The sequence below is a fragment of the Podarcis gaigeae genome, assembly GCF_964106915.1.
Source record: "Podarcis gaigeae genome assembly, chromosome: 1".
Classification (NCBI taxonomy): domain Eukaryota; kingdom Metazoa; phylum Chordata; class Lepidosauria; order Squamata; family Lacertidae; genus Podarcis; species Podarcis gaigeae.
The window spans coordinates 17,951,608-17,964,995 of NC_139678.1; the positions used below are offsets into that span (position 1 = coordinate 17,951,608).

At 44.9% G+C, this 13,388-nt stretch overlaps 1 protein-coding gene across 6 annotated transcripts in view; it reads left to right on the forward strand.

Moving 5' to 3' along the window:
- The window catches only part of CCDC85C (coiled-coil domain containing 85C), a 180,357-nt gene that overhangs the window by 144,038 nt on the left and 22,931 nt on the right, over nucleotides 1–13,388 (forward strand). For all 6 annotated transcript variants that reach the window (XM_083737067.1, XM_083737071.1, XM_083737069.1 and 3 more), the window contains one exon: nucleotides 1,578–1,682. In XM_083737067.1, coding sequence (XP_083593193.1) covers nucleotides 1,578–1,682 — 105 coding nt within the window. The remainder of the gene's footprint in view (nucleotides 1–1,577; nucleotides 1,683–13,388) is intronic.

Sequence of the window (13,388 nt, forward strand, 5' to 3'; positions counted from 1 at the left end):
GTTAGAAGCAACCTGGGTTTGTAAACTTTGGCTAATGGAGAATCTGGTTACATAATGCTCTGGCCGGAGATGGTGGGGTACAAATAAAACATTATTATTATTATTATTATTATTATTATTATTATTAATTATCATTATTCTTCAATGGTTAAGGCCCACAGTGGAGAGTAGAGGGGAATCCACATGAAAGGAAGGATTAGGAGAGACAGCATGTTCCCAGAGTTCGTTCCTTATTTGCAAACTATGGTCTGTAGGGAACCAACATTGTACCCAGTCTGTTTGTCTGATATGTAGCATATTCATTTAGTCTCTTTCATGTGTGTGTGTCATGCCCTTACCCCAAAAACCCCTCATCTCACCAGTGAAATTGCATGAGATTCAGTGAATGATAAGTCAATATTTAAAAAACACTTTTAATTGAGTGATAGTCATAAAATAAGGACACAAATGCAGGCTTTCAGAAACATAGTCCAAACAATTGAACTCCCTCAATTGTTTATTGTTTTATTGAAGAGGATGCCATAAAAACACACATACTTTTATATACCGTATTTTTCGCTCTATAGGACGCACCCGACCATAGGACGCACCTAGTTTTAGAGGGGGAGAACAAGAAAAAAAATCTCTCCCTCTCTGTGCAGCGCCCCTTCAGTGAAGCGGCAGAAGAAATGGAGCCCCTTCCATTTCTCCTCCAGCTTTGCTGAAGGGGCACTGCGCAGAGAGGGAAAGCTGTAAGGCGCCTCTCCAGCGAAGCAAAGCCAGGAGATCAAGAGGTACGCACCGATCCCTCTTGCTCTCCTGGCTTCAGGCGGCTATCCCTGAAGCCAGGAGAGTCTTGTTCTCCTGGCTTCAGCGAAAGCAACGCAAAGCCTCCGGAGCGCAGCAGGAGCGCTCCCGCTGCGCTTTGGAGGCTTCACATTGCTTTCGCTGAAGCTATGGAGCCTGCATTCGCTCCATAAGACGCACACACATTTCCCCTTAATTTTTGGAGGGGGAAAAGTGCATCTTATAGAGCGAAAAATACGGTACTTTATATTGTTCCCAAATCATAACATAGGAACTTCACGGAGCTACAGTTCCCAGAGTGGTTTAACATTGAACCCCTCTTCACAGGGAACTTGGGGAGCTCTGTGAGGGGAATAGGGGTCTCCTGACAACTCGCAGCATGTCATCAAACCATAGCTCCCTTTGAGGGAAGCCATGACAGGTCAAGGTGGCATCATCATGTTTTAAATGGCATGGTATGAATATGGCCTCAGGCCCACCCCCACATCACACTCAATTCGGCCCATTTGAGGGTTTTCCCTTGTCCCTGCTTTTGCAGCTGAGAAGCTAGCTGAACTGGGACGGGGAGGTAATCCAGCCTCTACCCCAAACCAGCAGTTTGGATCCAAGCAATATTCCATTTCCTTTCCAACAGCATGCCTTTAAACTAGATTTTTCTTGTTGTGTGGTGCCTACAGTTGAGCCAGATGAACTCGAGAGGCGAGGGTAGGAACCAAATAAGAATAAAGTCTCGTTGTCTTACTTTGAATTAAATAGAAATCCTTTTGTTTCTTTCTCTCTCTCTTTTACAGCAATCAAGCTCTGGGGATCTGAGGACTCTGAGGAAAGGTTTATCCCCGTACCATTCCGAGTCGCAGCTGTCGTCACTGCCGCAGTATCAGGACGCCATGCAGAATGTAAGATGCACGCATCGCTATCTACCTGGTGTAATTACGCTGATGGCAATCGTAAATTAGGGGAGAGAGGGAGACGGGAGCCTGACCCATGAATGCAAACATCTGACAGGCTGGCTGAATTGATTCCATCATTCTGCAAACACTGGAAAGTAGGAATCAAAACCAAGTGTTTCATTCTGGCATGTGTACACTCTGTGTCCTCTCGTTCTGTTTTCATGGGAGTCGTGAGAAACCAGTGCTGGCTAGGAATAAGAACATAAGACAAGCCCTGCTGGATCAGGCCAGTGACCCACCTTGGCCATCATCCTGTCTCACAGTGGCCAACCAAAAGCCTGTGGGAAAACCTGCAAGCAGGATGGGAGCTCAAGATCACTTCACTCACTTCCCATACTGTCTCTGACACTCACATGATAGAAATGTTTAAAATTATGCAATTGTGGATAGAGAATTTTTTTTCTCTCCTTCTCTCATAACACTAGAACTCACAAACATCCAACGAAGCTGATAGCTGAGGCTCTTAACAATTTTTCTGCCTCTTGTAGCAATTGTAATGCGCCATGCTGGGTGCCGCACAATCTTTAATTGCGTTTCTAACCGCTTCTCTTATTCCTTATATATTGTATTTTATTGCATTGCATGGAATTCAGATTGTAATATGATAGAAAGCAGTGTAAGGAATAAAAGAAGCCATAAAAATACAATTAAAAATTGGTATTAATATTTAATGCTGGTGCCCGTCTTCTCAACTGCAGATCCACAGGCACGCTGCAGACCCCTGAAATGGAGCTTGCACACCACAGTTTGGGAACCCCGGGCTGTAAATCAGCTTAATAATAGCTAGGTAAATAAATCAGTCACAAAAATCAGCAGCGCTACCCTGCAGAGCTGTAATTAATTTAAGAGAAACAAGTGTCGTTGTGGCACACAGTACATTAAGTGTAACGTGTAGTTTGACCCTCAGCTGACAACCAGTAACACCTGGTGGGTTTGTGTGTATGCACATGTATTTCATGCGTAAGATAAAAAAGGTTGACCCTGTGTAAAAGAAAATACCCTTTCCCGTAATTTAAGTAACTTTTCCTTGCGCCCTCGGTTCTTTTTGTTTAAGCTCATGTGACTCAAGATTTTGCAGGGGGTTGGAATAGGTGACCCATTTGTATGATTCCATGACTTCCTTTACTTCCTCCTAGAGAACCCTTTTCCAGAGCAAAACATTTTCGTTGTTCTATCCTGGACGCCTCCCTTTTATTTCCCATGACTCCCAGGAACTACTGGACACAATGTAATGGATGGCCTACACGAAAGCGCTTCAAAATGTTCCTTTCCCAAATATTTACCAAGGACTTTTGGACCGTTTCCACAGAGTTGCTGGTAAATGGGTGGATAAGAAGTGCTAACTGTGAAACTTCCCAGGGGCTTCCCGTCAACAGAGCGGTTTCACGTGATCTAAGAAATGATAAAATGGCAAGAACACGAGCGCTGCTTATCTGTCACGGCTGCAACGTTTTGAAACTGAAGACGTTTTGCAACTTAAGACCTTTTCAGTTTTAAGGAGTAAACTGGGGCTGATGGGATTGGAGTCCAAAATGCCTGGAGGTCATCAGGTCAGGGGAGGCTGATCTAACCAATCAGAATGCTAGGTTGCAGGTGACTCAAAGGTTTGGCTTATACGTGATGTGGCCTTTACAGGGAAGAAGTATCTTGTTCTGAATCTCAAACTCCTCAGACATGTGTGAACTGTGCTGAGTCTGTAAGTCCAGTTCCCTGAGTTTTCCCTTTCCCTCCCTCCCTCCCTCCCTTTCCTGAATGTTGTGTTGAGTTTTCGTAACAGGTAAGATAGAAAGTGATTAACATAACCCTCCCCACTCCATACAAATAACAAAAATAACTATAATTACAATTGCCCTCTCTGCTTGCTCATTTTTACCTTGGCTCACGTAACGTTAAAAAAGCATATAGCCATAAAGTAGAGGCTGGACTCCAAGAGCTGTGATTCTGTTGATGGGAGATAAAATCATAGAATTGTAGGGACCCCAATGGTCATCTAGTCCAACCCACTGCAATGCAGGAATCTCAGGCATCCATGACAGATGGCCATCCAACCTCTGCTTAAAAACCTCCAAGGAAGGAGAGTCCACCACCACCCGAGAGAGATTATTCCACTGTTGAACAGCTCTTACTGTCAGAAAGTTTTTCCTGATGTTTGGTGGGAATCTCCTTTCTTGTAACTTGAACCCATTGGTTCGCGGAGCAGGAGAAAACAAGCTTGCTCCATCCACCATGTGATATTGGAATATCTGAAGATGGCTATCATATCTCCTCTCAGTCTCCTCTTTTCTAGGCTAAACATACCTTCAAACGTTTCTCTTAAGTCTTGGTTTCCAGACCCTTTATCATCTTGGTCGCCCTCCTCTGCACACATTCCAGCTTGTCAACATCCGTCTTAAATTGTCGCAGCTCTACCTTACTGGGCAAGCCACAAACTGTTCTGATAGTTAACCCAAAAGGGCAGCTGTATAGAAAGCCAAAGATCCCCTCTTCTCATACTGGTAGATCCCGATATTTGATCAACATTCAAATATGCATACCAAGCACTGTTTAAAATGGCACAAGCCAGATAAATCTTTACCACGTGATTCTGATGGTTGTGCAACTGGGCCCTGAGCATGGTTAATATCTACCCCAGCATTTTTCCTACTGAGGAAATGCTTGTTCCACTTGGCAAAGTGTTCTTCTCTGTTTGGAAGCTGGAGGTCTTGATATTTGTTGGAAGCACAACAGCAAGATCTCTTACTGTGCAACTTAAGGGTTAATTCTGCTAGTGTTAAAGTCAACTCGCCAAGGAGGGTGGGTGGGTGGTGCTTAATGAACAGGCAGAGTGGCAGCATGCTCATTGAGCCAACACAAGCTCTGATTGGCTCTGCAGTGCTGAGGGAGATTTTCCTCTGTATGGTTGATTGAATTTCTTCCAGCTGTTTACAAAGTTTGAACTAAGAAAAGGGGGGGAATTCTCTGGAGCCAGTGTGCTGTAGTGGTTAGGAGCGGTAGACTCGTAATCTGGTGAACTGGGTTCGCGTCTCCGCTCCTCCACATGCAGCTGCTGGGTGACCTTGGGCCAGTCACACTTCTGTGAAGTCTTTCAGCCCCACTCACCTCACAGAGTGTTTGTTGTGAGGGAGGAAGGGAAAGGAGAATGTTAGCCGCTTTGAGACTCCTGAAGGGGAGTGAAAGGCGGGATATCAAATCCAAACTCTTCTTCTTCTTCTGTTGCTTTCTCTTCAAAGTATACTCTGCTTTAGTTCCATTAGTTCAGTTAAAGTGTTATCAGGTTCCTTTTTTTTTCTTGACTCCCATCTGCATTATTCAAGTGTCTTTGCCAACAATATTAGCCCATAGCTCCAGCCTTACTCCTTAACAAGATAAAACCATATGACACTTCCTCACTCAAGTATATCTGAAGTTGCCTTTCAATGACAGGTGATATATAAGAAGAAAATAGGTAACCTAATAAAATAGTTGAGATCAGCCTCGACTCACAGTCTTGCAAGAGCTCATATCTCCTTTGTAGTCTTAGGGAGCTAGCATGATATATAGGCCTCTGCTGGTGCACGTAATAAAGTCATTTTAAGGAAGCCATTCTCCAAATCATAAAGAGATAATGAAACTCCTGGAGAGGGGAAATGATCAGTCTTTAAAAGGCTATGGGAGGGGACCATTTTTCTTGCAGAACTGAAAAAGCAAATTGAAAGCATTACCATACAAATGAGCCTCTCACACCATCAGGAAAGTAGCGGGTGGGTGTCCAATCCTTGCAAACAGGATGCTGTAGGACACAAAACCACTCATTACGCTGTGGATCTGCTCACAAGCCTCTTATTTCTTTTTCTTCTTTTTTTGTAAGGGGATATGTTGGATCAAAAACTACTTCTGCAAATAAGTAAATAAACAATGGAACTTCCGTCTTTGAATTCTCTTGTTGCCAGGTCTCAGCAGTGCCATCCCAATAAATAATCAGGCATAAACAAATGGCCACTCAATTGCTAAAATAATCATCCTGCTCTTTCTTCATTCTGTCATATAGCAAGGAAGCTAACAACCAGAGCCCGGTCCAAAAGACATACACTAAGCGTTAAAAGCGTTCTGAGCCCGGTTCCAGAATTGAAAGTGATCTTACAGTCCTGTAGGGCTGAGAAAAGGTCCCCCATCCTCTGCCTGAGATGTTGCTCAGCAGATGTGCCCATGTGGAATATGCTCCCCTTAGGACGGCCTTAGAAGCCAGTGTGGTGTAGTGGTTAAGAGCGGTAGTCTCGTAATCTGGGGAACAGGGTTCGCGCCTCCCCTCCTCCACATGCAGCTGCTGGGTGACCTTGGACTAGTCACACTTCTCTGAAGTCTCTCAGCCCCACTCACCTCACAGAGTGTTTGTTGTGGGGGAGGAAGGGAAAGGAGATTGTTAGCCACTTTGAGACTCCTGAAGGGGAGTGAAAGGCGGGATATCAAATCCAAACTCTTACTCTCTTATGCGGAATGCAGCTTGGACAGCCTTAAGGCACCTGCGAGATAGCTCAGTCAGTAAAGCGTGAGATTCTTAATCTCAGGGTTGTGGGTTCGAGCCTCATGTCGGGCAAAGGTTTCCTGCGTTTCAGGGGGTTAGACTACATAACCCTACTGGTCCCTTCCAACTCGACAATTCTGTGATTTTATAAGGCTGCCTTCTGTGGAATTCAACTTGGAAAGACAGTTGCTTTGGGCATTTGCTGCTGAATTGCTCCTGAAGAGAAGGAGCAGCCCTACTGGTGAAAGAGATCAAAATGTCCGCTATTCAATTTAGCTATTTAATTTACTGTCGCTGCAAGAAGAAAGAGAGACGACAACGCCTCTCCCCCCCCCACACCCCCGGCACCCAAATATCTTGGGCTGTCCCTGCACAAAATATTATTTACTCAGATCCACGGGTAACTCTGGGCCAATTTTCTATGGTAGTTTTCCCCAAAGATTTTATGTGTTTACGTGTTTAGTGCATTTTTTAATAATAATAATATTAAATAATAAATTTTTATTTATACCCCACCCTCTCCAGCCAGAGCCGGGCTCAGGACAGCTAACATCAGTAAAATTACAATAAAAACATAATGGGGGGGACAATTTAAAATACGGGTTAAAATACAATTTAAAATGCAGCCTCATTTAACTTGTAAGCCATTGCTGTATATTGTTTTAAATGTTTGCTTTGCTTTTGGGAGTGCAGTCCCATTATGTGTTTTACAAGCTGGTCTCCGACCGTAATAATAAATTGTTATAATAAAATATTATTTACTTTGGCATTTGTCTATACTGCCTGTTGGAGCATTTTGTGTTTTGGCATACCTGTGCTCACTTTCCCCAACTCGCTTGGCTTTGAGGGGACCTTTGAATTGGATAATTTAGCTCACAGAGCTCAGCGGTGCCCAGTGGCAGCAGGTGACTAATGAATGGCAGTACAACTTTGCAAGAAAAGGGAGGAGACAATGGCTAAAGAACAGAGCCAAAGGGAAGGAGAGGCCGACCGCGCCATGAGGCTGCCGAACAAAGGATGAAATCTGAGGCAGCCCTTTTAACACAAGGACAATACAAGAGGGGGATATGGATTTGTGGGTAGAGACAGGAGGATGCTTCTTCTACGCTTCTGATTGGGTATTTAAAAAAGCAACGGAGCAGAAACATTATGGGCTGCTGAAGAAAGCTAAACCTTATCCTTTGGCTATTGTGCAATATTCAAAGAGGGCAGGGAATCGTGAACAGTGGAGGTTGTCATAAGACGATCCTAAGAACATCATAAGAACCTGCTGCATCAGGATAGTGGCCCATCTAGTCCGGCACCCTGTTCTCACTGTGGCCAGCTCTGGGCCATAGAAGCATAAAATTGTAGAGTTTGAAGGGACCCTGAGGGCTAGATGCTTGTGAGAGCACAAGAGCACTCTCCTCTCCTGCAATTTCCAGCAACTGGTATTCAGAGCAGTATTAGAAACTCAGGTACAGTGGTACCTCCGTTTTCGAACGTAATCCATTCCGAAGCATGCATTTCCGAACGCATTTACGTCCAGAAAACTCAATACCGGAAGCCGCGTGGCACGTTTGGCTTCCAAAAAGTGTTCGAAAACCAAAGCAGTTACTTTCGGGTTTCCGGCATTCGAAAGCCAAAGCGTTTGACTTCCGAGACGTTCGAAAACCGAGGTACCACTGTATATAAACTGATCACCAAATGGCACCTTGAACCTAGGTTCGGTCGCCACAACAATATGTCTAGGCCCCCCCAAAACTTTATTATCGTTGTTGTTGTTGTTGTTGTTACTATTATCATTTCATTTCAATACCGCTTTATATTTTAAAGAAAAAGAATCTCAAGCACATTAAAATATCCAATAAAACAACCTGGAATAAAACAGATTTGAGCTTCAGGGAGAATATGTCAGAGCTTTTTCTAGGTGACATTTTGCTTTGCTTTCCCCATATGTATCCACCTACTTGATTTATATAGCTGTCCCACAGCAGAAGTACTCTAGGAAGCCAGTGTGGTGTAGTGTTAGAGTGTTGGACCAGGACCTGAGAGATCAGGGTTCAAATCCTCACTCAGTCGTGAAGTTCACTAACCTACCTCACAGGGTTGTTGTAGGGATTAACTGATAGGAGCTGTGCAAACCATTTACTCCTTGGAGTAAACACAATAAATAAGCTCTTCTGCTCGTCTTCATGAGAAAGCTGGAGGGGCCAGCCAGATGGAGATGTCAGTCGCCCACCTAGCATCCAGAGATCTCCACGTGGTTGCAATTGGACCTGTGCCAGTCACAAAATGCACCTGGAGACTTTCGATTCAGAGGTATACTGTCTCTGACAGCAGAGGTAATAAACAGCCCTCCTGGTTAAAAAACAACAACTGTGTGTGCTAGATCACATGTGGAGGAAATTTCCCTCTGCATTTAAATTAAGACAGTGAGTCTTCACAACTAAGAAGACCTCTGTGTCCACTAGCTGTTGTTAAGCCCAGAACAACTCTTTCAAAACTAACATCTGGGACCATCGCATGTGCCTATATGTAGCAAGTCCTTTGCATATGTGCTTAGTTCTGAATGTCCTTCTGGAAAACATCCATAAGGCCACAGAGCAATAAAGAGTATGCATGCATACGCATGTCTCTGTGTGCATGGGTTCAATGAGAATATGGACACTGGAAGCTGCCTTCTGTGGAGTCAGATAAATGGTCCATCTAACTCAGCATTGTCTACACTGACTGGCAGCATGTCTCCAGAATTTCAGATAGGAGACCCTCTCCCAGACCACCTGGAGATGCCAGGGATTGAACCTATGACTTTCTCCATGCAAGACAGATGCTCTCCCACTGAGCTAAAGCCCTTCCCCCTGTTTCAAGGAGGGTTATTAATCAAAGGGGGCATGTAAGCCTTTTTTGTGTGGATTAAGTAGATTTCACCGAATGTTGCCAAGGCCCTGAAGATACGCTGTTGTGTCTGACAAGTTGGTGTCTGAGCTGTGCAGGCAGATGGAAGGGGGCTTGGCTTGGCTTGTGGGCAGGCCCCATGGTTAATTCATAGATTTGAATGTTTACATGGCCGGCTGCTCAGTATGTCTAATGAGAGGCAAATTAAATAACCGATGAAGGAGATTAGCATCTGGAATAAAGTCCATCTCAGCTGGAGGAAGAAAATTGTTTTTGTTTTTCCTTGCTAATACCGTGCGTCAAAAGGCCTTTCCGTTTCGAAGGCCTTCAGTTTGATGTTGGGAAAGAGTTTCTGATTCGGACAGGACCCATACATTTCCTCCCCTGACCTTTCCTCCCCTCGCTGCAGAAAATAAAAAATACAATTGTGTTTCCCAGCTTGTGCCCTGTAGCAAGACATTCTGGGTGTTTTGGCAGCAGGAAAATTCATCCCAGTAGGAACTAGGACACTAGGACAGCTGTTTAAATATATGAGAGAGAGAGAGAGAGAGAGAGAGAGAGAGAGAGAGAGAGAGAGACAGAGAGGCCGGGGTTGTGGAGTTTGTTTTGCTTTAAATTGGTTGCCCACTATGCATCTGACTACTGGGTACCCCAAAATTACCGTAAATGTCACAACTGGTAAATGGATAGGCTGGGCAAACTGATGACCAACTGATATTTTGGTGCATCCTGTATACTGGAGGTCAGCAAACTTTTTCAGCAGGGAGCTGTCCCTCAGACTTTGTGGGGGGCCAGACTATATTTTGAAGAAAAAAATGAACAAATTCCTATGCCCCACAAATAACCCAGAGATGTATTTTAAATAAAATCACATATTCTACTTATGTAAAAACACCAGGCAGGCCCCACAAATAACTCAGAGATGCATTTTAAATAAAAGGACACATTCTACTCATGTAAAAACACGCTGATTCCCGGACCATCCGCGGGCTGAATTTAGAAGGCAATTGGGCCAGATCTGCCCCCCCCCCCCCGGGTCTTAATTTGCCTTGGTTATATACCCATGGTGTATATTGTAGGATTATAAGGCTGGATTTAAAAGCTGGACTTTGGCAAAGAATAGTATGCATTATAATCTCAGAATGTGAAAGTTGTCAAGGACCTCAGAGCCCATCTAACCCAACCCCAGTTAACTGAAGGAAGCTTTCTGTCACATCATCCCGGGCTGATGGCTGTCCACCCTCTGCTTAAATGCCTCTAGCAAGGGAGCTCCTGAGAGAGGCTGGAACACCGTCTAGCAGCTCTGACCATTAGTGGTGCTGATGATGGCTCTCTGACAAGTGGGTCAAGAAAATGCCATGGTGCGATTGTTGTGGCCGTCCTTTGTGAAGTAGGAGAAAGGCTTGCTTCTCCCATTGGCGTGTGTGCCCCACTGCGGAAGATGGAATATGGACTGAGCCCAGGAATGCAGTGGTTTCCTGAGAATCTTGCTTTTCATTCCAAAAATGCAGCAAGTTTCTAGACCTCATGATCGTAGAGAAAAACTCAGAAGTAATCTTACATGCACTCAGAGTGAGGCTGGTTATGTCAAGACAGCAGATTCTTGCTCATGTACTTGTGCCACCAATGCGTGGCTGCCCTTTGGGTCCCCTAGGTTGGGGCAATATAACTATAATTATTACTGGGGTTTTTTAAATAGTTAGTGCTATTTTTCTAGAAAAAGAGGTGCCAGAACTCACCATGAATACCTCCCTTGTTTTTTTATAATGGTAATGGTGCCCACCTGAGAAGTGCCGGAACTGAGTCCCGGTGAGTCCCGGCTGAAAAAAAGCCCTTAGTTGTTGTATTTGCCAATCCAGAAGTTAACTTCATGCCAGAAAAAATAATAATACATGTGAAGCAGTCCCTCTGTTCCTCCCTCACCCGGCCTGATGGTCACATCTGGAGTTGAGAACTTTATTGTCTCAAGCCCACTCCGGGTATTTTGTGCTGTAGTGGTTAAGAATGTTGGCCTAGGGCCTGGGAGACCAGGGTGCAAATCCGCATTCGGCTTTGAAGCTCACTGGGGCCAATCACTGCCTCTCAGCCTAACCTACCTCACAGGGTTGCTGTGCGAATACAGTGAGGGAGGAAGGAACCATGCATGCTGCTTTGAGCTCCTTAGAGAAGTAAAGGTAAAGGGGCCACTGATCATTCAATCCAGTTGTGACCGACTCTGGGGTTGCGGCACTCATCTCGCTTTATTGGCGGGGGAGCCGGTGTACAGCTTCCAGGTCATGTGGCCAGCATGACTACGCCGCTTCTGCCAAACCAGAGCAGCGCACGGAAATGCCGTTTACCTTCCCGCTGGAGCAGTACCTATTTATCTACTTGCACTTTGACGTTCTTTCTAACTGCTAGGTGGGCATGAGCAGGGACCGAGCAACGGGAGCTCACCCCGTCGCAGGGATTTGAACTGCCGACCTTCTGATCGGCAAGTTCTAGGCTCTGTGGTTTAACCCACAGCGCCACCCGCGTCCCTTAGAGAAGTATGTGGGATTTAAATGCAGTGAATGAATGCATATTTACGTACATGCCATAGTCTTCCTTTCCCCACTCTCACAGGAGACTGAGGAGCTTGTTTCCACTCAGCCTCCTTGAAACCTCAGTGTTTCTCAGCCTTTCACAACCCATCTCTTTGGAGCGTCTTCCTGCTTTTTCCTTAGCGGAAGGGAGACAGCTGGGCCCGGGAGGGAGGGGGAACCGTTGCCTGCTGGGACGTTGAGCTGCAGCCATATGGGCCCCTTCATTAATCTTCCCTCGCACGCCACCCCCCAGCCACCCATATAAAGATGGTTTGCCCTAACTGTGCCAAAAGGGGCAGGTTTTATTATAGACATCTATTATTTCCATGGAATTACATGGGCAGTCTTATCCTGACCGAGGCCATCGCTTCATGACCTTCCTCTACATTTCCAGATTGCCGCTGCTGACATCCCACCCTCTGCCCAGACACCCACCTGCTCATTTTCATCCCTCGCACGCCCTTGTGGGGGGGGGGCGGTTTATGAGGGGAAAGGATATTTCTTCCTTTGCATGGTGACTTTTGTGTATGTGTTGCCATTCACAGTTCAGTTCCTTCTCCAGTTGGGAAATCTTTTATTCCCCCCCTCCCCCTAAAAAAAACAAAAACAAATACAGTGAAAAACTCACACCCTTCCTGAAAAAAAAAAACCTGAGAGGGGAGGTGGGTAAGGATGAGAAGAAGCGTGCTCCCCCTCTTTCCTCCCCCCCCCCTTTTAGCATGTTCTCGCCAAAATACTTTTCGCCAAGCAGCAATGACAGCCTGCTAGAACTGAATGGGGTGATTTCTCCTCACATTTCTGAATGAATCATCCTGCAATTTAAGCTAAAGAGATGTTTGGTTTGCAGTGCCTCCCCCTTCCCTTCTTTCTACTGATGTGATGCGTGAGTCAGGCACAAATGTGAAAAGTTGGAATTATCCCCATAAATGCCCGCTTTGGGGGGCTGTCCCCCCCCACAGCCTAATCTAGTTCCTGGCACATTTTTTTGAAGTATACTTACCTTTTAAAGACACGGGGCATTTCATTCTTACTTATTTTCGGTCTTCGGCAGAGGGTCTTTAAAACAGACCACAACCTTATGTTTAAATCATAAGTTTTTTTCACTCCGAAAATGACAGTGAAAATCAAAGCAGTGGAAATAAAATCCCCACACAGTCACAGCTAAACAGTGGGTGCCACCTTAGATTTATTCAGAGGCCTTGCAGAATAAAAAAGGTATTGACTAGCCTCCAAACTAAGCTTGATAAGCCTCTAGTTGTAAAGGGTTTCACAGAAGTGACCCTTTACTTCCCTCCAAATATCTGGTGTCCTTCTCTTCTTTGCCCTGTTGCTCAAGAATCCAGATTCTGCAAACCAAATCCTATATCCAGGAAACCAGTATTATTTATTATATCTATATGCCACCTTTGCTCTAGGGAGCTCTCCCCTGTCTCATCTGATCCCCACAATGACCTTGTGAAGTAGGTTTCCTAGGAAGCTTCAGGGCTTCTTTTTCACATTGTTGTACCTCAAAAAGTTGTGTTTCCATAGCTAGAAAAGTTATAGTATCTTGGGAAAGCAAACCTTGGAGGAGGTGGCACTGTAAATCAGAGTTAACAAAGATCCGAACACAAGTAGCATAATATGTGTAATTTAGACCCGTTTAATAAATGTTTTCTAGATATATTCATCATGCAAATGCCTTGTGCACTCATTGACAAGAACAGTGGA